Raw genomic sequence first — 25,801 nt, forward strand, 5'->3', positions numbered from 1 at the left:
GAACTTGTTACATGAGTCTTAGTTGATTGCATAGGATCTGTACCGAAAACTAAATCTGTATTTGTTGACGATAATGGATGTGTCTGCTAGATTTCCAGAGGCCATTACATTGCACAGTATCATGGTTAAAAGGACTGGAGAGGGGTTACTCAACTGTTTTTGACAGATATGGACTACCCACAGAAATATAGTTGGATCAAGGATCAAATTTTACAAAGTTATTCAAGGAAGTTATGAAATTCAGGGAAGCTTAGAAATAAAGCCATTCAACTCCACTGCATACCATCCAGAATTGTAGGCAGCATTAGAGCAGTAGCATTAAACTTTAAAGACCACATTGAGGGCCTATATTCAAGACAATCTAGAGGACTGAAGCAAAGGAATTCCATTTGCACTTTTTTTGGAATTAGGGATGCACCTAATTAATCAACTAAACTCAGTCTATTTGAATTAATTTTTGGGCATGAGGTGACAGAATCACTGAAATTAGTCAGTCAGAATTCAGAGACCACATATTTGGACTGTGTCAACTTTTAGGGAACGATTAAAAAGAGTGGAGGAGTTGGCAAAACAGCATTAAAACGTAGCATAGCATGTGATGAAACAGGTAGCAGACAAGGGATAAAAATGAATGCGCAATTTTGTTAGTGTAACTTACAGTGGTAAGTGAAGGAGATTGAGCATGGTGTACTATTTTATAAGAAAGTCAGATGGAAAGACATCTCACACAGTCATGTGAATATGCTCAAAAAGGTATTTTGATACGGAAGGTAAGCAGAAGGAGAAAGTGTTTCAGGTTATAACACCAGGTGAAAAACCAAGGGGAGATGATTCTAAATTGGACATTTCTCAAAAATTGGGATAAATTGTGAGACAACATGATCAAACAGAGTTGCAGCAAATGGAGCTCATCTCTCGTAATAGTGCCAAAACCAGATGATACCTAATAATTATGTATGGACTACCGCAAAGTCAATTCAGTTACAAAAGCAGATTTATATCCTCTTCTACATTTGGAAGACTGTACTGAGAAGGTGGGACAAGCAACTTAGATTTCAAAGTTAGACACACTCAAAAGATAGTAGCAGGTATCTTTATCTGAAAGAGTGAAGAAAATTTTGTGACAACAAGTAGACTACACCAGTTTAAAGTCATGCCAAATGCACCATCTACGTTTCAAAGATTAACAGTTAAAGACATTTCATAATTACACAATTGGATGATCTGGTGACTTTTAGCCTCACATGGAAGGACCATTTGGAGCATCTATTGTAACTGTTCAATAGACTTCATGAAGTGGGTGATAAATCTGTTAAAGAGTTCACTCACAAAAGCCAAAGTAACGTTCCTGGGTCATTTCATGAAGTTTAACAAATGGCCTCCTCAGGATGTGAAAACAAAAACATTACTGGGGTGTTTCCCATACCATTGGAAAAACGGAAGTGCTAGGATGACTGGGAATGTATTTTTTTTATAAATTGGAACATAAGAGCTTTTGAGATACAAAATATTAAAAATTTGTCTATTTACAGATGGAAAGATTCCACTGAAATCAAGCATGCAGCTTTTACTCCATTCGGCACTGAGAAAAGCAAAGAGAAAATTCTTCTACCTTGCAAGTGAATTTGTGCCTCAAACAAAGCAGGTGGAACAAGTAACCAAGATTCTAAAGCTATACAGTACTAGAGAATTCTGGTAGCATCAGGCTACTTTTTGTCACCTTTCTTTGTTATTTTTAAACTTTCAGCTACCTTTGCACACGCTGCAGCATCAATTTTAACTCTGAAGGCCAACAAAGTGGAAATGAAAATTTATTAAACCAGTGTCACAAAAATTGGATCAAGTGCATTTGCACAATAGCACAACTGAAGGATGGTGAATGTTTTGGGACCTCTTAAAATATTAAATTTGTCAAATCAAATCTTACAAAAGAAGATCGTCAAATACAAATTGAACTAGTCACATGTCATTATTCAAGTTGGTTATTTTTTGCTACTCAGAGGAGAAGCTTGATGAAGCCTCTGATTTGAAAAGCCCACCTACAGAACAAAACAATGTTTTTACACTCTATAACTGGTTTTGAAAAGATGTACAGAACAAAGTAGAACACAGAACTTTGAAATATCTGTTTCTGGTTAGCTACTCTTTGAACTCTCAATTCATCAGTAGTACATTATTTTAATCAATTGCCAACTTTATTGCAAACAATGGATCCAAAACGTCGAGCAAAAAGATCCTTACAAATTGAAGTAGAAATATTCAAAAGATTTTGTTCACAGTTTTATTTGCTTCGTTCAAAAATCTTGCGTAATTACACAATCAACAAGGAGGGAGGTTTAATTCAGCATTCTTCATTCAGAAATAACCAAAATTCCATGAAGAGAACCAAACCCATTTTTAAATGAAGACTGAGTTTCTGCCTCAACATAGAAATTAATACATTACATGAATTACAATCTGAATAATTTTCTAACATCTACTTTAAATTTGTCCTTTATCATCTCAAATCCATGGAGGCTTTTCCTAATTCAGCAATTTATTTCAAACTAATTTATCAAATTTGTTATGCATACATTTTCATAACTTAGTGGCATTAAACTTGACACAAGTCAATAATTGTATTTCACATCTGTACTGATATCAATTTTTTTTAGAAGAAATCAGAATTAAAAAGTTATCTTTGGTAACTATTCGTTCTCAATCGGAAGATGGCTGAATAAAAATAAGTCATGCTAAAAATGCTCAAAGATCAAAATAAGGTGAGGAAATTACTGAAAAACAATGACTTCAGCTACATAAATTTTCTCGTTCCCTAGCAGTATCCTATTTATTCCAGGCCAACTGACCTGTAAAGAAAATGCACAAACAGCAAAACATTGCCAATCTAAATCATTATCTTGTAGTTCAGTTCTCAGAATGCATCATTTGATGCAAGCTACCCCATTTTGCAGTCAAACCTTAGTTCCCAGCCTCAAAAGGTATTAGGCAAAGTGCATTTGCACAACATCATACTCTAAAGAACGGAGAGTGTACTGGGACCTCCTAAATTAGATTAGATTAGATTACTTACAGTGTGGAAACAGGCCCTTCGGCCCAACAAGTCCACACCGCCCCGCCGAAGCGTAACCCACCCATACCCCTACATCTACATTTACCTCTTACCTAACACTATGGGCAATTTAGCATGGCCAATTCACCTGGCCTGCACATCTTTGGACTGTGGGAGGAAACCAGAGCACCCGGAGGAAACCCACGCAGACACGGGGAGAACGTGCAAACTCCACACAGTCAGTCGCCTGAGGCGGGAATTGAACCCGGGTCTCAGGCGCTGTGAGGCAGCAGTGCTAACCACTGTGCCACCGTGCCGCCCACGGTGGCACAGTGGTTAGCACTGCTGCCTCACAGCGCCAGAGACCCGGGTTCAATTCCTGCCTCAGGCGACTCTCTGTGTGGAGTTTGCACATTCTCCCCGTGTCTGCGTGGGTTTCCTCCGGGTGCTCCGGTTTCCTCCCACATTCCAAAGATGTGCAGGTCAGGTGAATTGGCCATGCTAAATTGCCCGTAGTGTTAGGTTAGGGGTATGGGTGGGTTGCGCTTCGGCGGAGCGGTGTGGACTTGTTGGGCCGAAGGGCCTGTTTCCACACTGTAAGTAATCTAATCTAATCTAAATCTGTCAAATCAAAATTTACAAGAGAAAACAGAAGTCAAATACAACATGTAAATTAGTCACATATTACTCTGAAAAAAGATTAATCTCAATATGATGTTTGAGAGAGACCAAAAAGATAGCAGCAAGACTATTCTACCACAACTATACTTCAAATAATACTGATGTGGGCACTGTCTTTAAGAGGAGCTAACAAACTGAGGCCTGATTAGGTAAAACGTAGATTTTGTATCTCTTGTTAAAGATGGGATCCCTTATTGTGAATACCCAGAATTCGTAAGCTTTCTTGCATGATAATTGTCAGAAAAAAAAAAGACCAGAATTGGGTGGAGGCTGCAGGAAGTTGGTGGATTGTGGGTGGAGACGATAGAGAAAATAAAATTTCAAAATACATACAAGAGGGTAACAGAGTAAGAAAATTAGACAAAAACATGCTGAAGAAAACATGTAAAGAGAGATATGGAAAGAGGAGTAGTGGAAGAAAAGCAGAATAAAACAAAGAAATGCAAGAAAGATATTGCAAGTTAGGTTCTAGAATCTTGCTCAATTTGACACTTACCAATTTAATTTGTCTCCCTTTAAAAGTATTTGACATCCATGAGTTTAAAAACCACAAAAAGCAAAGCAGTGCTCCAAACCAAAAATAGAATTCTGCCTTATGCTTCCCAAACAACATTTTAGTGCAAGGCAGCACACCACAAGGAAAGGAGTAAAGATTTCCATGGTCAACCATTCCAAACCATGTAACCAGTTGTTAATTATGATTAAAATTATTTTACAGAAAACCTATCACTTAAATATGTTAGTTACACGTTTTTTTGCAAATACTATTGGATCAATTTAAACTGCACTTACGTCCCTTGATTTTGGGGTTTATGCTTGATCAAATACTACACATTTCTAGGTATACAAAATGAATTTTCTTGTTTATTTAATTTTTCTGACTTGTATCATAATTGCTGATTTCCAAAGTACTAATGTTCCCTTAAATAAACAGAAAATTAAACTTGAACACGGATGCTTCACAAAATGTATAGTGCTTATAATTTCATTTCAGTAAAAGCAACAAAAATACAAATACTACCACTGCTTTCTTGATATTTGTAGCCATTTTTACTTTTAAAACAAGACACAGAAATTAAGACCAAAGGAAAGGGAATTGGCTTCAAGTGTGCAAATATTTTGTGTTTACACTGCTTAAGGAATCAAATCCTATATTAAAATATTCTATTGCAACATTTTGTTTCAGCCTTTTTACCTTTTTTGAAGTGGAAACAACCTATCCATCTGACTTCTGAATTCAGGAGGACTTTCCTTGACTAGAATGCAAATTGCACATTGACATTTAAGGTCATAAACTTTATTCAATCAAGCATGTAAATTTTAGTGTTCAAATTTAACTCAATATTAGCATAAGCTACAGTTTCTTGGTCACGTTAATTTTCCTGCTGAATTCTGATCCCAAAATCCACACTTTGTCATTGCCTTGATTTTAACATTATTTTCAGCGAGTTTTGAGAAGATTCGTAACTCACGTTATCGTTCTGGATGCAAGTTTGCTCCCTGAACTGGAAGGTTCATTTTCAGACGTTTCGTCACCATATTAGGAAACATCAGTAAGCCTCCGGTGAAGCACTGGTGTTACTGACCCACCTTCTATTTTTTCCAACCGGAACTCCATCAACAAACACAGACTTGGACCCCATTTACCGCCCTCTCAGGAAAAGACCAGGAACTGACATCACTACAGGAAATTACATCACCAACCCAAGGAACTCTAAACACATAAATAGAAGATGGGTCAATAACACCAGTGCTTCATAGGAGGCTCGCTGATGTTCCCTAATATGGTGATGAAATGTCTGAAAATGAACCTTCCAGCTCAGTGAGCAAACTTACATTCAGAACATCATTTCATTTCAAGAGTCAGACCAAACTTAGTCAATGCTCCATTTTCCCCTTACTGGCTTCTTGCATCAGTCAGGAAATAATTTAAATGGATATACCGTAGGAGACGTGGTAGTGGCGTTGTCATTGGATTACTAATAGGCTTTTGGTAGTTTGTGGACTTGAAATTCAATTGTTAAATATAGAACTGATAGCTAGCCTCTTTAATGGTGACTGTGTTGCAAAGGAAAAAAATACTGGTTCAAACACTTTTCAAAAAGGGAACTCTGCTGTCCTTTAATCAGTTTGGCCTACATGACTCCACAAACACAGATTTGTGATGGATTTTTATCTGCCTAACAAGCCACACAGTTCAAGGGAAATTAGAGTTAGCAACAAATGCTGGCCTTGCCAACAAATGTCCACATTTAAGAAAGGAATAAATAATTTGGATGAAAATGTTGTTTCTTATGGATATGATGTTTATCTACATAATATAAAAGAATATTAACTGAAGTGGAGATATTTTCAGTTCATGGGGATTGTCTGTCTATATATTCAAAATAAATAGCTTTAGTCGTACTAAAAAGATTGTAAATTATTTTCTCAATAACCACACATATTCTAGATACTACTGTGCATATGGTTCTACAAATGCTATGGTTGACTCAAAATATGACCAAAGTAGATTATAAACTTACTTGTCAAGGAAATCCTTGTCCACTACTGCGCAAATGTCAAGGAGGGGGTTTCCCATCCCAAACAGTGCATTTTGTCTGAAAAAGCAAGCACAAATGGCATAGTGAGCACTTTTCCGGAACTCAAGAGAGGCAATTGTATCTTTCCAAAATTCCGAACTGAAAGCTATGACCGGTGCTAGGTTTCGTGGTCAAAAGATTTAACATACATATTAGAAATTTTTTTCCATTGGCAATAGGCAGGGAGAACTGACTTCGAAAATGAAGAACAATTAATTACTTTTATTTGCCTTATGATAATTCTTAATATAATTTTATTTCTACAATGTAAGATAATCACATGAAACTCTAAATGTTAACAACTGGCATTCCACTAATATGGTCAGCTTAATTGTCAGTTCTGAGACAACACAGGAGTTCTGTTCTCATGCGATCCTGTGTTATAAAAAAAACTGTACAATAACAGCACCATTTCAACTAATGCGGCTGGAATTGCACTATTACCAATATACACTTGAAAACTTAGTGCTTTAGAAACAGCATCCCCAATTCGTCAATCACTTTAGAGCAAGTTTATGTAAACTAAATGTGCGTTATAGCAGAATGACCTGTATACAATTTCCACCTTAATTGTTTAGTATGTTTTATCTTACTTAGATCATTTGATGGAGAGACAAAACACAAAATTATGATTACTTGACTTTTACATGAAAAAACCATACCAGGAATAGGCTTACACAAAATTAACCAAAGCTGAAACAAGCGAATCTAGCAATAAATATCATACAATCGTTTCATTTGGAGCAACATTGAATAAAGATGAATACCATTTCCTCCAAACTGGTTTGACATTTTCTTCTAGTCCTATTGGCTTATCTACATTCTCTTTCTGAAAAAGCAAAGACACTGTACTAGTAATCCAGAACCCCAGCTTCATGCTCTTTGGACAAGGTGTTTGAATCCCACCATGGCAAATGGTAAAATTTGAATTCAAGAATCTGGAAAAAAAAGCGACCCTAATGGTGACTGCGTACTACCACCGATTAGCGTAAAAGCCCATCTGAATCACTAATGTCTGAAGTCAGGAGATGAGCCTTCCTTCCCTGATCTGGCCAACATGCATCCTATAGCAAGGTGGTAGATTCTGAACTGCCTCCAGACAACTCGAGATATGCGATGAATGCTGACCCAGTCAGCTAAGCCCACATCCAATGAATGGATGAAAGAAAAACAACTTCACACAAAATCCTTGGATTATTAATGCAAATATTACATTTAAAAAAGTGACTGCTATGAAGTCAATTTCTTACTAAAGCAGTACAGTTTTCTTCAATAAACTGTGCCAAATAAATCCTGACTCATGACATTTTTGTTTTTAAAGCATGTTATGGAACTTGCAGATCACAGTAAAAAGGAAGTTAAATTTAGCAGGCAAACTGTAAACATTTCATTTTAAAATTAGGTCACTGCCATTTTTAAAGCAAAAGTACAGGCAAATGTTCTAACAAACATTCAACACCCAAAATACGTAGATATGTAGTCATCACAATCTAATAAGCAGATACATTTAATACAGTATTAAGTCAGAAAAGATTTCAAGAAACTGGGTGTTGGTGAGCTCAGTTCTGAAGGGTCACAGGATCACAAACATGAATTCTGCTTTCTCTTCGGATGCTGACAAACCTGAACTGATCTAGCAATTTCTACTTTTGTGATTGCTTTCAAGCATCTGCACTTTGGGTTTTTTTTTTCAGTTGATTGGACAGCTGGCTTGCAATGCAAAGTGATACTAATAACATGGGTTTCATGTCCACACCCACTGAGGTTACAATGTACGACTCTCTTTCTGAACCTCTGCATTCACCTGCAAGGTGGCCCTCAGATTAAACTACCTCTAGTTATACAACAGCCCTAGGACCTGGTTAGACAATATCACATTTTCCTTTGATACAATTATATGTACAACTCAAGAATACATATCCCAATTAGTGCATCTTGAATAAATTAAATATCACAAGCAAAGAAATGACAAAATAAACAGCATTTTCACATTAAGAACTTGATTTTCCTACCTATATGGCAGTTTTGTATGATCAACTTGGAACTTAAGTCTAAGTGCAGTCACCTGCATTTCTTGTATTTATTCCAGTATGGGATGTGATCATCACTGCCATGCCAGCATTTGTTCCAGTATATTCTAAGTGCCATTCAATAAGGTGGTGTCATTTGGATGACTCAGACTAGCTACACAAGGAGAAATAATCTCCATGAATAATGTGCTCACAAGAAAGTTTGCTATCAACACAATCAATTTTGATTCCAAAAATTGTATCAAAGATGGAATAAAACTTAGACTATTATCCTTTGAGGCTGAAACAAGGCCAACTATGATCTATGATAGAAGTCAGATGTGCGATAGAAGAATCACTATTTGCCTTGACTATTGGCACTCCAAAGGAAAAACAGAATTGAATAAAGGAGACAGGAGAGCAAGAGATTAAAAGGGGAAAGTGAGAGAGACAGAATAAAGATAAAAGGAAAGGTGCAGACAGAAGAAACAAAGACAAAAATGAAAACAGACTAGACCGAGAAAGTGAGTGAGTAAGTGAGAAAGAGATGAAGAACTAAAAAGATAGATACGACAAAAGGTAAAAACACAAGTGAACAGCTTCCCACTTTCCACCCAATAATAACTTAAGCTTAAACAGAAATTAGCTGCCTGTATTGAAAGATTTGGTCATAAACACAATTTGGGATTATGGTTTGACTTAATCACATGATTAAGATCTTTACTTTCTTTTTAATTTACAGGCACCCTGTGCATTTTTTTGAACCATGGAAAGATATAATAAACTTGTTAAACTGTTTATTCACAGGATTCCTGTACATTAAATGAGTCTGTGCACCAGTTACCAGATTGGGTGCTGAGCGGTGTGATGTTCGATTCACACCTTTCGACTAAATTTTTGTCAGTAAACTTTGGAACAATGAGCCCTCAGTATAAATAAGTTGGCATCTGATGTTTTGTCAGGAAGTAGTTCATTTCTGGGAATCTTGTTCACAATAATTTATCAGGAGATAGTGAATTATCAAGAACAGTATGTACAGCTACAGACCTAGAAAGATCTAGGGTTTGCACTGACAATTTAGGGAATATGGCAAGAAAAAAATGTTACTTTCACAATCAGATGAAAACTGAGACAATTATGTTTATTCATCTGTACGACTACAGCTTACACAGAGTCTGTTAAATCAGCTTCAAACAGAATAGAAAGTTAGGTTGGAAACCATACTTGGTTTCAAAGTTAAATTCACTTCAAGTGTCTTAATATTCATAATGTCCTGTTCTTGCATCAACTCATGGTCATGGGCCTACATTAGCTCACCAGTAGATGTATGCAAATCATCTACAATGTCGAGCTCTGCATGGCACTTGGCAACTGACCAAAATAATGAATGGAATCAAGAGCTATGTTGGAATTTGTGAAGCAAATGAAATAACGTATCCTCCATGGTACAATACCATCAGATCATTGGTCACCATTGTTTTTGAGCGAAGCACCGTCGAGGATTTGACATTCAGAACAAAAAAACATGAATTAGCATTACTATCTAGCATTATCATGGACATTTGTTGGCACAGATATGTTATGTCATGAGTGGTCTGTTAAATCAAATTAGAATGGAAGGGAGTTGAACCAGTTTACTCAATAATCCCCAACTTTTCGAACTGCAGGTTTAGTTCAATATCAGGAAGCACAATTTCATTTTTGTGCTCCAAAAGGTTAAAACAAAATTTTTTTCATAGTCTATATTCATAAACTAACTCTTAGCCAAATCATAATTTTTTTTACCGTCACTTACTGTTAGACATTAAACACAGAGGAATCACTGCTTGCAATAAGCCCCACATCAGGTATTGTTCAAAAATGTAAAGACACAGGAATAATTTAAATGCATATTCCACTGTGCAATTTATGCAAATAATTCAAGCCTTGTTATAACAGAACAATACATCATCTTCCAATTTTAAAAGGACACCATTTTCATATGTATTGTTCTGTATGGATTATTTTGGTTGACTGGAAGTGTGTTTGTTTCAGTTTCTTTTTAAAAAAAGAATCAACTATCCCAATGAAAATGCAATAAGATGCCCCATCTTTAAAAACAAAGTCATTGTCATCCAAATTTTTTTCTAAAGAGTCCACTCTTGAAGTGTTCCCTCTATAAAAAACTGAACGACAACGAGTTATCATTCAGTTTGATAACGTGATATTTCTGGCTTTTTTTCCCTGACAGCTTCAGAATTTACGTCATATCGCTCCTGAATGAATTTGTCTATTTGTCTCTTGTGATGTTCGGATGTTATCTAGAAGATGTGGAGTTGAATTACTAAAATATAGCCAACAACCAACTGCCTCACGCACTGGCTATGAGGTCACTCCACAAGCTAAATTTCCTACTTTCAGAACCATCGTAGATATACTGCAGTGTTTGTTTAGCAACCGTTTCTTTAGAGAGAATAATGAACAAATTATCAAATTAAATTGATGCTGCATTTCCACCCATTGCTGTCCCGTATTTCTGTAATTTAAAATTGAGAACGCTTTAACATCGTAGAATATAGCAAAGCTTAATTTTGATTAACATGCTGTTACTTCAAACCGCGCACTCTTCAGCAATAAGCCCATGAGAACTCTGAAAAGACGCTGACTGGGTACCTCACAAACCAAAAGCGACAGCAGAAAGGTTGGGTTTTAAACTTCGGAACTAATAAAAGAAGTGCTTTAAAAAGCACATGCTAAATGTGGTGTAACTTCCCGCGGAGTGAGAACGGAAGACATGCTGCTTGAGCATAAGTAAAACAAATATAAGATAAAGATCAAACAAACAATTTAGCTTCTCCAATGTCGAATTATTCTTATCCGAGCAAATTTTGGCATTGGGGTCCTGTTTAAGAAATTGAGGTAAGGAGAAACATAATTAATATGTAAAAATATTTTTTGTTTCCAAGTGCTTAAGTATAATGATTTCAGCGTCAAAAGGAGATGCTCTGGACAGCGAAATACTACAGAATGTGAACATGCCATTTCCCCATTGGAAGGACCATTTAAAGTCATGAGTTTGTAGAGCGCACAGCGAAACACAGCCCCTTTCACCACATGTAGAAAGGTACCCCAAGGGGGGGGGGGGGGGGGTGGAGTGACACATGTTACATCTTAAATGACTTTTATCATGGTCTGTCGCTGTCAGTATGCAATGGGATCGTTCCTCTGTGCAACAGGTGCTTCAAGACATGCATCTCGAAAATGTTGACTCGATTCTGCGCATAAAATAACCCGACTATGGTTGCTGCAATATTGATTAAGTGCAAGACTCCTACTTGCGATCCTTTCACCTACTTATTGCATTCACAGCACTGACAGCGGCTACAACTGAAAACCGTCTTATGGGGTAAAAAGGCCACAAGACTTGAAAAAAATGTTAAAGAAATATAGCATCGATCAAAGATACATTAAGTGATCCGTTTGTAATAGGTAATTATTTACCTCAAACATGTCATGGTTCTTTAGGTTGCTGGATGTGGTACAGAAACAGCTTGAATGAACAAATACACCTCGCCGCCAGTTTAAGATTCAAGCTCGTGCCTCTCCGCAAACTGACATCCGTGAAATGTATCAAACTAACCTGGAACCGGAAACCCCGCCCCCATCGTTGCCCATTCATTCGCAACATCCATTCACAATGTCGCAAGCTCTTTGAAGTGTCTGATTGACGGGTTCTCTGTCCAATCACCCCACCCCTTTGAAACATTTTCCACTTGAGTTCTTCACGTCAGTAATTCTGGGTTGTTTGCAGCCTTTTTAAAACAAACAAGCTTCTTTGCCAGCATGATCGAATTAACGATGCTTCACTTTCACAACACGGAAAGCATCCAGATGGCAGGCTCATTAAGATTAATATCAACTTCTTCAGTTATGTCACAATAGGTTGTTCTTGGCCTCTAAAACCGATTAAATGCTAGACCTTGTACAATTTGCACACAAGTGGGCAGATTTGCAAATGATATGGAAAAACACTACGCTATTTGGAAAGATGGTTCGAATTTAGAACACGTGTATCAACTAGACTTCTTTTTAGCAAAATAAACCAAAAAAAATCAATAAACCTTCGTAGACTTAGATTTGTCAGTGCTCCAACTTCCATCTGACGCAAAAAGTAGTATCTATAAAGGACCACGAGAATGAAAATATTCTTTAGAATTTTGTGTAAATATTTATGCATTAAAAAGTAAACTTTTAACCACCTAAATATGCCAAAATCCTCTACTTTCTTCTACCACAGAAACATTTGGAAGACAACTACTTTTGCTCCTCTAAAACGTTTTCCTTCATAATATACAAATAACAAAATTCAGTCGCACAGTCCTTGGAAGCTCATGGCTGATCAGATTGTAATCTCAATTCTGCATTCCTGCACATCCCCAATAATTTCATCGCCTTGATAACCAAAAATTTACCTGCCACCATTGCCTTTGGAGGAAGGGAATCTGAATTTTCAAAAGTTGATTCGGGGAAGATGTTCGCAGGTAAAGGGACGGCTGGAAAATGGGAAGCTTTCAGAAATGAAATAACAAGAGTCCAGAGACAGTAAGGAAAGGCTGGTAGGTACAGTGAATGCTGGTTGACTTGGGCAGCATGGTGGCTCAGTGGTTAGCACTGCTGCCTCACAGAGACCCAGGTTCAATTCCCAGTTCGGGCAACTGTGTGTGCAGTTTGCACATTCTCCCAGTGTCTGCGTGGGTTTCCTACAGGTACTCCGGTTTCCTCCCACAATCCAAAGATGTGCAGGTTAGGTGAATTGGCCATGCTAAAATGCCCATAGTGTTAGGTACATTAGTCAGGGGTAAATGTAGGGGAATAAGTCTGGGCGGGTTGCTCTTCAGAGGGTCGGGCTTGTTGGGCCGAAGGGCCTGTTTCCATACTGTAGGAAATCTAATCTAATCTAAAGAAATCAAGTGTTTATTTAAGATAAAGAAGGAAGCATATGTCAGGTATAGACAGGATAGATCAAGGGAATGTGGCACCTTATGAAATGCTTTCTGGAAATCTAACTACAATACATCCACTCGTTCCCCTTTATCCATAATCACTACTACTTCAAATAAACTAAACTTCCATAATGTTGTTCATCAGTATTCACACTGGAAGAAGACAATATTAATCAAGGAGAACATTGAAATACAGACAACTAGGTTAGATAGGATTGAGGTTCACAAGGAGGTGGTGTTAGCAATTCTGCAAAGTGTGAAAATAGACAATTCCCTTGGGCTGGATGGGATTTATCCTAGGTTTCTCTGGGAAGCAGGGGAGGAGATTGCAGAGCCTTTGGCTTTGATCTTGATGTCAACATTGTTGACAGGAATACTGCTGGAAGACTGGAGGATAGCAGATGACATCCCCTTTTCAAGGAGAGTAGAGACAAACTTGTAATTGTAGACCAGTGATCCTTACTTTGGTTGTGGGTAAAGTGTTGGGAAAGTTTGTAAGAGATAGGATTTATTATCATCTACAAAAGGAATAAGTTGATTAGGGATAGTCACCACAGTTTTGTGAAGGGTAGTTCATGCCTCACAAACCTTATTGAGTTCTTTGAGAAGGTGACCAAACAGGTGGACGAGGGTAAACTGGTTGATGTGGTGCGTATGGATTTCAGTAAGGCATTTGAGCGGTTTGGATAAGAAATTGACTAGCTGAAAGAAGACAGAAGATTGTGGTTGATAGGAAATGTTCATCTTGGAGTTCAGTTACTAGCGGTGTACCGCAAGGATGTGTTTTGGGGTCACTGCTGTTTGTCATTTTTATAAAAGACCTGAATGAGAGCGTAGAAAAATGGGTTAGTAAATTTTCAGATGACACAAAGCTCAGTAAAGTTGTGAATAGTGCCAAAAGATGTTGTAGATTAAAGAAGAACATAGATAACCTGCACAGCTGGGCTGAGAGGTGGCAAATGGAATTTAATGCGGAAAAGTGGGCGGCACCGTGGGCGGCACGGTGGCACAGTGGTTAGCACTGCTGTCTCACAGCGCCTGAGACCCGGGTTCAATTCCCGCCTCAGGCGACTGACTGTGTGGAGTTTGCACGTTCTCCCCGTGTCTGCGTGGGTTTCCTCCGGGTGCTCCGGTTTCCTCCCACAGTCCAAAGATGTGCAGGTCAGGTGAATTGGCCATGCTAAATTGCCCGTAGTGTTAGGTAAGGGGTAGATGTAGATGTAGGGGTAGGGGTATGGGTGGGTTACGCTTCGGCGGGGCGGTGTGGACTTGTTGGGCCGGAGGGCCTGTTTCCACACTGTAAGTAATCTAATCTAAGTAATCTAAAGTGTGAAGTGATTCACTTTAGTAGGAGTAACAGGAATGCAGTACTGTACTGGCTGAATGGGAAGATTCTTGGCAGTGGAGATGAACAGAGATCTCAGTGTCTATGTACATAGATCCCTGAAAGTTGCCACCCAGGTTGATAGAGTTGTTAAGAAGGCATATAGTGTGTTAGCTTTTATTGGTAGAGGGATTGAGTTTTGGAGCCATGAGGTTATGCTGCAGTTGTACAAAACTCTGGTGTGGCTGCACTTGGCACATTGCATACAGTTCTGGTCACCACGTTATAGGAAGGAAGTGGAAGCTTTAGAAAAGGTTCAGAGGAAATTTACTAGGATGTTGCCTGGTATGGAGATAAGGCTGATGGACTTGAGGCTATTTTCTTCAGAGAGAAGGAGGTTGAGAGGTGACTTAATTGAGACATACAAGATAATTAGAAGGTTAGATAGGATAGGCAGTAAGAGTCTTTTTCCTCGGATGGTGATGGCTAGCACAAGGGGACATAGCTTTAAATTGAGGGGTGATAAGATATAGGACAGATGTCAGAGGTAGTTTCTTTACTCTGAGTAGGAGGGGCATGGAACAGCCTGCCTTCAACTGTACTAGACTCAGCAACTTTAAGGACATTTAAATGGTCATTGGATAGACATATGGATGAAAATGGAATAGTGTACATTAGATGGGCTTCAGATTGGTTTCTCAGGTTGGCGCATCAAGGGCCAAAGGGCCTGTACTGCTCTGTAATGTTGTATGTTCTATATAAATTAGTTAAACATAAATCCTCTTTGTCATATCCACGTTGGGTCTGCATGATTACCTTGAACTTAACCAAGCACCTTGATGTAATAACATCTGTAACAGCTTCCAAAATCTTCCTCGATGCTAAGCTAACTAGTCTGTTGATTCTCGTTTCCTGCCTTGCTCGTATCTCGCATTGCTGACTCACACTAGCTATTTTGCAACCCAGAGGAACCTTCCCCAAATCCAGAGTTTGGAAAATGTATCAACTATATCATTTGTTTACTTCTTTTAAGAACTTAAGATGAAATCCATCAGGACCTGGGAACTTTTCATTCGGATAGAGGTGAACCAGTAGATGTGTTAAATTTGAACTTCCAGAAGACATTGGACAAGGTGTCTCATAAAAAGTTAACTCCTAAGAAAACAGTCTGTAGCATTGGAAGCAGTATACTTGCATGATAGAGAATTAGCAAATGGGCAGAAACAGTGAGCAGAAAAAAGGTTTTTTTTTCAGATTGGCAACCTGCAGTATCCCACATGGGACCAGTGTTGGAACCTTAACTATTTACACATATACAACTTGGAGAAAGGAAGTGAACGAGTTGCAGCTAAACTTGCAAGTGACATAAAAATAGGTGGAAATGTGGCTTGTGAGAGGGTTAAAACAGTTTACAGAGATATTGATAGATTAAATAAATGGACAAGAAGTTGCCAAATGGAATATAGTGTGGGAAAACATGAAGTTATTCATTTTGCAGGGAGGACTAAGGAAGAGTATTATTCAAAATGGAGAAAAACTGCAGAAAGCTGCAACACAAAGGGAAGTAGGGAAAGTCTGACACAACTGTACAAGGTCCTGGTGCAACCATATCCAGACTGCCATGAGCAGTTTTGATCCTCTTATTTAAGAAATATATCACTTCATTGGAAGATCACATGAGTTTCAAGCGGATGATTCCCTGATATGGAGGGACTGTCTAATGAGCAAAGGTGAAACAAGTTGGGATTCTACTCATTGTAGTTTAGAAGAATGAGAGATGATCTCACTGAAACATAAGATTTTTAATGGGCTTCACAGAGTAAATGATAAAAGGATGTTTCCTCTCAGGGGAGAGTCTTGGACAAGAGGACAATCTCAGAAAGGGGTTCCAATTTAAGACTGAAATGAGGAGGAATTTCTTCTGAGAACTGGGTGTCTTCAGGAACTCTTTGCCACAGAGCTATGGGGCAGAGACCTCATGTATTTTCAAGCTGAGATAGATAGATTCTTAATCAAAGGAGGAATTGAGGTTTATTAGCCAGGGCAGGAAAGTGGATGAGCAATGTCAGCTCTGCCATGACCTTATTTAAACAGTGGAGCAGGCTTAAGGGCCAAATGGCCGATTCCTGTTCTTATTTCTTGTTGGACCAACAACCATAATTTACTCAGTATTACCTTCCTTGTTAGTGTAAATTTCTTGAGTATCTCCCTCCATTTCAATTTCTGATTTTTGGCTGTTTCCAGATATTACTTGAACCCTCTTCAGTGAAGACCCATGCAAATATCTGTTCAATTTGTCTGCCATCTCTTTTACATCCATTGCTAATTCCCTAGATGAATTTCCTATAGGACCAGCACTTAAGTTTGTTTATTCTTTTTCAAACATCTGAAGAAACTTTTCCTATCTCTCCATAATTTGGCAAATTTTCTTTCATATCCTCAGGTTTCTTCCCTTTTTAATCTCCTGGTAATACCTTGGTTGCTTTTAAACTATTCTGTCCAATCTTCTGACCTGCTACTGATCGTTGCACAATTTGATACTTTTACATTTTTGTTTTAAAATTAACAATGGATGGGGAGACCATCCCTTAGAAATGCTCTTATTTGTTGGAATGTTACCTCTTCTACACTTTCTTCAATATCCCCTTAAGTTCGCTACTACATCTCTAGTGAGCTATCCTTGAACCTAAATACCAGTTCACATTTGCTAGCTTGGCTTTTATGCTCTCATAATTGCCCTTGTTTAAATTCAAAATAATAGACTTTGACTCGCACATCTGTCCCTTACACTGTATATAGCATTCAAGCATATTATGGCTGCTACTACTAAGGGGTGCTTCCACTATGAGATCAATAATTAATTCTATCTGATTGATCAAAACCAAATCTAATATAGCCTGTTGTCTGGTTGGTGGCATAACATGTCCCGAAAACAATCAATGAATTTCTCATTGAGACTATTTTGTCCCATCTGATTTTTCCAGTCTGGATGTAGGTTAAAATTGCTGTACCCTGTTTGACAAGTTCCCATTATTTCTTTTTGATATCCTGGGCAGCACAGTGGCTAGCACTGCTATCTCACAGTACCAGGGTCCCAGGTTCAATTCCAGCCTCGGACGACTGTGTGGAGTTTGCACGTTCTCCCGGTGTCTGCGCGGGTTTCCTCCGGGTGCTCCAGTTTTCTCCCATAGTCCAAAGATGTGCAGCTGAGGTGAATTGGCCATAGTGGTAGGTTCATTAGTCAGAGAGAAATAGGTCTGGGTGGGTTACTCTTCGGAGGGTTGGTGTGGACTTGTTGGGCCGAAGGGCCTGTTTCCACACTGTGGGGAATCTAATCTTACCATGTAGTTAGTGTTAGGGGATTTATATACACTTCCCATAAATGATCTCTTGCCTTTATCGTTCTTTGTCTGTACACAGAATACTTCTATATCCTGGTTTCCTGAATTTATTTCATCCATTTGTTGTGCTAGTATCATCTTTAATTAACGGAGCCACTCCTCCACTCTTTCATAGGGACCTGGCCTTCTTAAACAATACCCTTGAATTTTCAGGTCTCAATCTAAATCATCTCAACCACATCTCCGTTGCAGCCACTAGATCATACTTATTTATCTCAACTTGCATTTCAAGTTTCTGTTTGTTTTGGATGAATATGGAATTCTAGTAAGGTTCTTATATTGCTTTTGTAACCTTGAGTTTTATCTGATAATTTGCTCTTAGATCAACAGTCTCTGGTCCTTCCTGCCACTGTTTATTATTTCCCACATTAATTATTTTCTCTGTTGCATTTTACCCACACATTCACAAAAGGGAATTGATGATGCAAGTCGTGTACAGAAAAATATTAATACTGCAATAGTGCTGTCACTTGTACTCTGATGTAAAGGGATGGTTGCCGACTGAAGCAGATACCTCAAAAGGAGGTCAACCACCAATTTCAATTTGTACAAAAGTATAGAGCATTTATTATAGTGCTGCCTTTGAAGACAATGTTTCATTTACAAAGAACATATTTACAGATCTGCTTCCCAATCTGAAAGAGAAAAAAAGACCTAAATTGTGAGGATACTTAATTTCCATACATGACCTTGCGACTGCATCGATCAGTATTTGTGATGTAGTTTGAATGCAGTATTGTAATCTAAGTGGGGATATATATGATTAAGTACAGAAAAGACTAACTGTAAAACGCTTACTTTGAGTTGCTTCAAAGTTGTCCAGCCTTTTCTAATTGATTGTCCCTTGTACTATCCTAACCTGACATCTTCAGGTCCAAAGCTTTGCAAGAGCACATGCGCATACTCAAAGCTTTTTGGTTACTGAAGTTTCTGGGCCATCACCAACCAGTGAAGATCATCATGATGTGAATAAATGGCACCAAATCCTAGGATACAAAATAGTTAAACTGAACAGAACCAAGATTTTGCAAGCAGTCTTTTAATAAAATTAGTATGGAATGAACAAAGCAAAATTAAAACAGTGAGCTTTTCATAAATACGCTTAGCATTCACACGCTTCAGTTACTACTTCATTTCTGAAATGTGTGGACCATCTTTCCCCAAACCTTTTGTCATTTCTTCATGGACAAAGCTTTTACAAAAACTGCACTCATTAGTTATATGCCTGCTACAGCGGATGCAAATAAAGGTGTAGTCGTCGTTGGGGACAACTGGATCTATGCTTCTCTCCCTTTTCTCTAACTTGCCAGCTCTTAGTGCAGTCTCAAATGTCCCTGTGGCATCTCTGGGCATTTCTGTTTCCGGCCTGCTGTTTGCACTGGTAATAGTCAATGCAGCACCCAAGAAATAGGCTTTATTTGGTGCATTTCTGTTCCATTTTGGTGTTCAACACAATCTTAGGCAAACAACTGTCATCCATTCAGACAATATAGACACAATGTTTGTGATAAGAGTCCTAACGAGGGATCGGAGAATGCTGTGAAGTCAGCACTGATGGAAGCGCTTTGTCAGCAGTATAAGATCCATGGCTTAACACCACACAAAAAAGAATTGAAGACTGCAGCTTTGCATATTGAGTTTGGTCTGTGCCCTAAGGCTGCGGTTGCTTCAGTCATTCAAGGTCAGCAGGCTGGGTGGTTTGTTTTTGAAAGCTAATTGTCTACTTCCTCATATACAACAGTATAAAACAAAATGATGTCACCAATTTGGTAAATTATTTTACAGCATTCAGCTTGGTTTCCTCGACATCAAAGCTAAGTGATCTATATTCCTGGATTGTAAACTGATACTGCAGGACTTCAGTTTTCTTTAGTCTGAAGAGTCATGCTGCTCACTTTTTCTCCGCTTCAGGTCTGCTTCATTATAAGCCAGGGGAGCATAGTTCGTCTACGAGATTTACAGATGAGTTTCTCCTGTTTCTTTGTGTAACTTTCAAAAAAAAAATCTGTATGATAAATAAGTACCTGAAGACCTAGGGTTGCCTGTTGCATCATCACGTTCGGGCTGGTGGATAAGGTCAGGTCAGCACATCCTGGTGTTGTACCACAGATTCAGAAGGGATTTGCAAGATTGCGATAACGCTTGACAGGACAAAATTCATGAAACTGCATCACTGAAGTCAGAAACCTGTATGGGCATGCATTTTTTTTTAAAACAAGTATTTTTCATGATGTATCTTTACTCAGTGTCACATGTCTTGGCAAGGTAGGCAGGGTAGTGAAGGCAACATTTGGTACACTTGCCTTTATTGGTCACTTCATTGAGTATAGAGGTTGGGAGGTCATATGGAGGCTGTACAAGACATAGGTTTGGTCAATTTTGGAACTGTGTGTACAATTCTCATCTCCCTGCTATATAGGGAAGACATTGTGAAACTTGGAAGAGTGGAGAAGAGATTTATAAGGATGTTGCCAGGTTTGAAGGATTTGAGCTATAGAGAGGCTGAATAGGCTGCAGCCATTTTGCCTGGCACGTCAGAGGCTGAGGGGTGACCTTATAAGACATTAATAAAATCATGAGGGGCATAGATAGGGTGAACAGACACGGTCTTTTTCCCAGGGCATGGGAGTCCAAAGTCAGAGGGCATAGGTTTTGAGTGAGAGGGGGAAAGATTTAAAAGGAACCTCAGGGGCAACTTTTTCTTGCAGAGGGTGGTGCATTTAAGGATGCTGCCAGAGAAGGTGGTAGAGGCTGGTACAATTATAATATTTAAAAGGCATCTGGATGGGTGGGGTACATAAAAAGGAGAGGTTGAGAGGGATGTTAGCCAAATGCTGGCAAATGGGACTAGATTAATTTTGGATATCTGGTCAGCATGGATACCTTGGATTGAAGGATATGTTTCCATGTTGTACAGCTCTATGACTCTACTAAAATAATGTACAGCTGTTTGCTTGGTTCATAACACTTCTCTTGTAATTTTTTTTGAATGCTAAAACCATGTCTGTGGTCTCTCAGTTTGTTCCGAAATGACTTGGGCTTTCTGGAAGTTCTCCTGTAATGATAGACACAAGCTTGATCAGACATATTCTCGCCAGGATCTTCCAAGCAACAGAAAAAAAAAAAGAGTTGATCACATGGCTGTTAGAACAAGCTAACTTTCATCCTTAGTTTTTGATAATGGCACCAGAAGGATCTTGTGGGATTCCAATCTATCCTTAGCAGGCTGCGAAAAACCCATGATGCTTCATAGTCAAGCAGGTCTCTCAGCTATCAAGGCTTCATCTGGAATGCCATGGACTCCAGACTTTGTTGCTCGTGGTCTGGTTCATGACGGTCACATTTTCTCCCAGAGTTGAGCTCTCATTAATTCTTATTTGACAAGCTGCCGTTGATGTCAGTATTATGCACGTGATGCTGAAGAGTGCTTCAAAGTGCTCTGTCAAGCAATCCAGGACTGACTCCTTGTTGGTGTGTAGGGTCTTGCCATTGGTGCTCCTTGAGATTATTTTATTGAGTAGGCTTGACTATAGATTGTCTTTTACTCTTCGCCAGCTGGCTGAGGAAAACAAGCGTCATGAGTTGACCATATTATTGATTGCATTTCCATCAAACCAATCCCTGTCCTAGGAAGTATTAAGTACTGCAATTTTAACATACTCTTGGGATTCATCTTAACTGGAATCCTCAGGGACAGTATGGCATTCTGGTTTGTGTTGTAAGGTTCCTTGATATGTATCGCTGCAAGATGAGGTTTGCAGGTCATTGGCTCAATTTCTTTGATACATCATCTGAGTCTGTTCTCCCGCTTACGTTTGAATTAAGTAAACAAGCCTGTGACCTGTGTCACAGTCATTACTGGGCATGGCTTGAGTAGCAATGTATCCTTTAAGCCACTGGCACAAAAAAATGGAGTCCATCAGGTGCCAGTGTTTACAGCAAGGATCCATCAAGATTTATTTTTGTTGAAAAGGTGTTGGTTTAAACAGTTGCATTACTGCACAGAGTTTCAGCTGAATATCCCCATTTTCATTGAAGTTTTCAACTCCATGGTGTTCGAGTGATCGCTTCCATGCCAGGCTACCATGGACAACTCTGGCATTGAAATTACCAGTGAAATTTTGTCCTTGAGTGATGTTTTCTAAATGACTTCATGAGATATGTGCAGAATTTATCCTTGTCAATAAGCTGAAGGTTGGACCATGAATGCTCCTTTCCAATTTAGAAGCAGCCATCTTCTGTGCTCCAGATGATTGTATCTTCATGTCATCAACAAAATGATTTAATATCCTGAGCCATCTTCACGCAAGATTGGAACTGTTTCTTCCACTATCATCTTACACCTGTTTTAACTTCCTTCCCATCTAACTTCCTTCCCATAACTACAGGATTTACTTATCTTGCAGGGTTAAGATGGATTGTTTTTCCTTCCTGCTAGCAGAACCAAGTTTGAAATGGAGCTCGGTTTGCACTGAATGACCTCACTTTTTGAGCCTGGAGTTCATCTGTCAAGGCACAGCAAACTAGCAGCAAAATCAGCAAGTTATAGATTTGGATTCAGAGCTTCCCTCTCCTTAGGTGGGGTTGTTGACCAAGGCTTGATGAAACCCTCCTTGCCATGCTGTTTTATCTACAGGTAGTAAATCAACAACCATACCCAACAGTATGGCACACCTTTGGTCGAGAACATAAACATTTGGTCTTTTGTTTTGGAATCCTTCCACCTTGGACATCATCTTTATCAAGGAACACTATCCAGAGGCATCATGTTCATCATTCTCCCCTTCAGGTGAGAAGCATGTGAGGCTGTGGTAATTGTAGCTAGCAGAGAGAGTTGAAAATGGATGTATTGGTTCCAGTCCATCCTATGAGCAAAATACAGCTGACTCAAGGTACAAGGATACCACCTCTGACATCCCAAGGGCAGACCAAATAAATGAGCCTTCTGTAAGAAGCATGCAACTTACACAAATATCCTATGATTGCAGGTCAGAAGTAATCCTGGATCAGACTGAGAAGCTTTCAAATAAGCATTTTCATGAAGGCTTTAAGACACTTCAAGACAAGACAAAGGTTAATCATAGTGTTGTGCTATATTTGTATTTTATACTTTCTTTATTGCTTAAAACCCTATTTTTGATACCAGAATGTGGAACAAAATAATAAATGAATTATTTCCAGAAATAATAGTGATTCATGGACAAAATGTAGCTATACATACTCCTCGTAAAATATTAACTGAACTGTCAACCATGATTTTGCATTTGAAATCATGTTTATCATTGTTTATCATTGGAACTATTAGCGCCACCTAGTGTTTTGCAAGGACAACAGCAACATAGGTTTTTTTAAATTATGGGATTCTCGATTATAAAAGACTCAGAATCCCTACAATGTGGAAACATGCCATTCAGCCTATCGAGTCCACACTGACCCTCTCAAGATCATCTCACCTGAACCCACAAGACCATTCCCTGTCACCCATCCCTGGACGTTATGAGCAATTTAGCCTGGCCAATTGACCTAACCTGCACATCTTTGGACTGTGGGAAGAAAGCAGAGTACACAGAGGATACCTAAGCAGATGTGGGGCGAATGTGCAAATTCCCCAAAGACCCAAGGGTGGAATTGAACCTGTGTCTCTGACACTGTGAGGCATCGGTGCTAACCACTGAGCCACCGTGCCACCCTCAATAACAAGATTGATTGAGGACTTTTAAATGGAAGATGTGACATGTCAAATTCTTAAGCATTACATGCATATATTACAGCAGCTATATTTATTGCTCAGAGACAGATTCTTTCCATTCCCCCAGTTACATGCATCTTCTCAATAGAGTACAATTCTGGTCTTGCTTGTGCTTGAACGACAAGTCCAGATTTAATATTGGACTTTCTCTCTATACATGATCACAAACTCAACACAAGGCCAATTTATAGCAAATTACACCCCTGATCAAAAATCTTAAACCGTATGACCCTGAAGAGAGGGTTACAAAATTGCAATGGGTAAAGATATCAAGGAATATCGAACAAAGGTAGATAATAGAGTTGTTGTGCAGATCAGGATGTAAAGTACACAAGAAAGATCTATTTCCCTAAGTGGAGAAGTCAATTTATAGGGCACACAAATTTAAGGCGAATGGTCAAAAGATGAGAGGGGACATGAGGAAAGATATTACACTCAGATGGTAGTGGATATCTTTGGAGTTTGGTGACCAGTTCAGTAGTTGAATCTTACAGGACATTTTAGAAGCTATTAAAGATGGTTAAGGAGATCACTCGAATCAACAAGATTTTGTCAAAGGGAAATCACGTTTAACCAATCTAATGGAGTTTTTGAGAAAGCAAGTTTATGCATAAAAGGGAACCAGCGAGGTAGTGTAAGTAGATTTCCACAAGACATTTGATAAAGTGTTACATCACAGGTTATTGCTGAAAAGAGCTCATGGTGAATGAGTAGAATATTACTATGGATAGATAATTGTATAACTAACAGGTAGCAGAGAATGAGCATAAATTAATCAAGTTGCGAGATTTAACAAGAGCATGCCACAAGGATCTGCCTGGGACTTCAACTGTTTACATCTTACATAAATTACTTTGATGAAGGGATCAAAAGTATACTTGCCAAATGTGATGACAGCTTTCAGAGAACACAAGAATCAACTAGAGAACACAGGAATGAATTAAACAGGCTACCCTGAACTGGATATTTTATCAGCAGAAAAGAATAATTGACCATCTAGTTGTGAGAGGGTTCCTTGGAGAAGGCTGACCTTAATGTGATTCAACTCTTCACTGTGTTGGATACTGACATTTTTGATTTGGACACTAGGGTCCTAAATTGGAATAAAGGAAACTATGATTCTATGAGGCATAAGCTGGCTACGATATATTGGGGAATATTACTTAAAAGGGGTGACAGTGAATTGGCAATGGCAAATATTTAAATGGTTCATGGAAGAACTGCAATAATTGTTCATTGCTGTCTGGCACAAAAATAAAACTGGGAAGGTAGCCCAATCCTGGATAACAAGGAAAATTAGTGACAGTATTAGATACAAGGAATTGGCCAAAAGAGGCAGCACGTCTGAGGATTAGGAGTTTAGATTTCAGCAAAGGAAGATAAAGGGACTAATTTTTTTTTTTACAAAAGAGGGAAAAGTAGAGAACAGTCACGGTTGGGTTGTCCCCTTCCCAGAATTCTTCTTTCTCACTGGGATATATCTTTGCTCTGAGCCATGAACTATCTTCTTCAACATCTGTCATTGTTGCTTGACTGCCTTTGCTGCTACACTCCTTTCCCAGTTCAGTCCAGCTAGCTGTGTCCTCATTCTTTTGTAACTATATAAATTCAGCACAATTATTTCCAAACCAAGTTCTCCTCAAACTGATTGATAAATTCTACCATGTTATGGCCAGTGTGGCCTTGGAGATAACTTTTAAACCTGCCTTATTACACATCATCAAATCCATTATTCAAAATAGCCCAGTCAGTGGTTGGATCCAAAACATTGTTTTCTCAGAAACTGTTCTGAAAACACTTTATGAATTCTTTTGATGGCTAAAAGCAGTCTTTGAATATGTTTAAGGCAGGGGTGATTGGACTTTTGGTGAAATGTTAAAAGGGGTAGGCAGGAATGTGATTCTGCAGTTATGATCAGCTTAGCCATGATCCTACTTGATGTGGGACAGGCACAAGGGGCACGATATTTTATTTCGAGTCCTTGCTTGTACCCTCATATCTTGACTCATTTAAAAAGGTACCTG

The 25,801-nt window shown here is 38.7% G+C and overlaps 1 protein-coding gene across 5 annotated transcripts in view; it reads right to left on the minus strand.

The window, feature by feature from the left end:
- Positions 1–25,801, minus strand: part of adka (adenosine kinase a) — a 283,424-nt gene that overhangs the window by 239,542 nt on the left and 18,081 nt on the right. For 4 of the 5 annotated variants that reach the window (XM_072583275.1, XM_072583276.1, XM_072583272.1 and 1 more), the window contains exon 2: positions 6,256–6,330. In XM_072583275.1, coding sequence (XP_072439376.1) covers positions 6,256–6,330 — 75 coding nt within the window. Of the gene's footprint in view, positions 1–6,255; positions 6,331–11,801; positions 11,931–25,801 lie in introns of those variants that run through there. The other variant, XM_072583274.1, reaches the window with a different exon arrangement.

The sequence above is a fragment of the Chiloscyllium punctatum genome, chromosome 13 (assembly GCF_047496795.1).
Source record: "Chiloscyllium punctatum isolate Juve2018m chromosome 13, sChiPun1.3, whole genome shotgun sequence".
In the NCBI taxonomy this organism is placed as follows: Eukaryota; Metazoa; Chordata; class Chondrichthyes; order Orectolobiformes; family Hemiscylliidae; genus Chiloscyllium; species Chiloscyllium punctatum.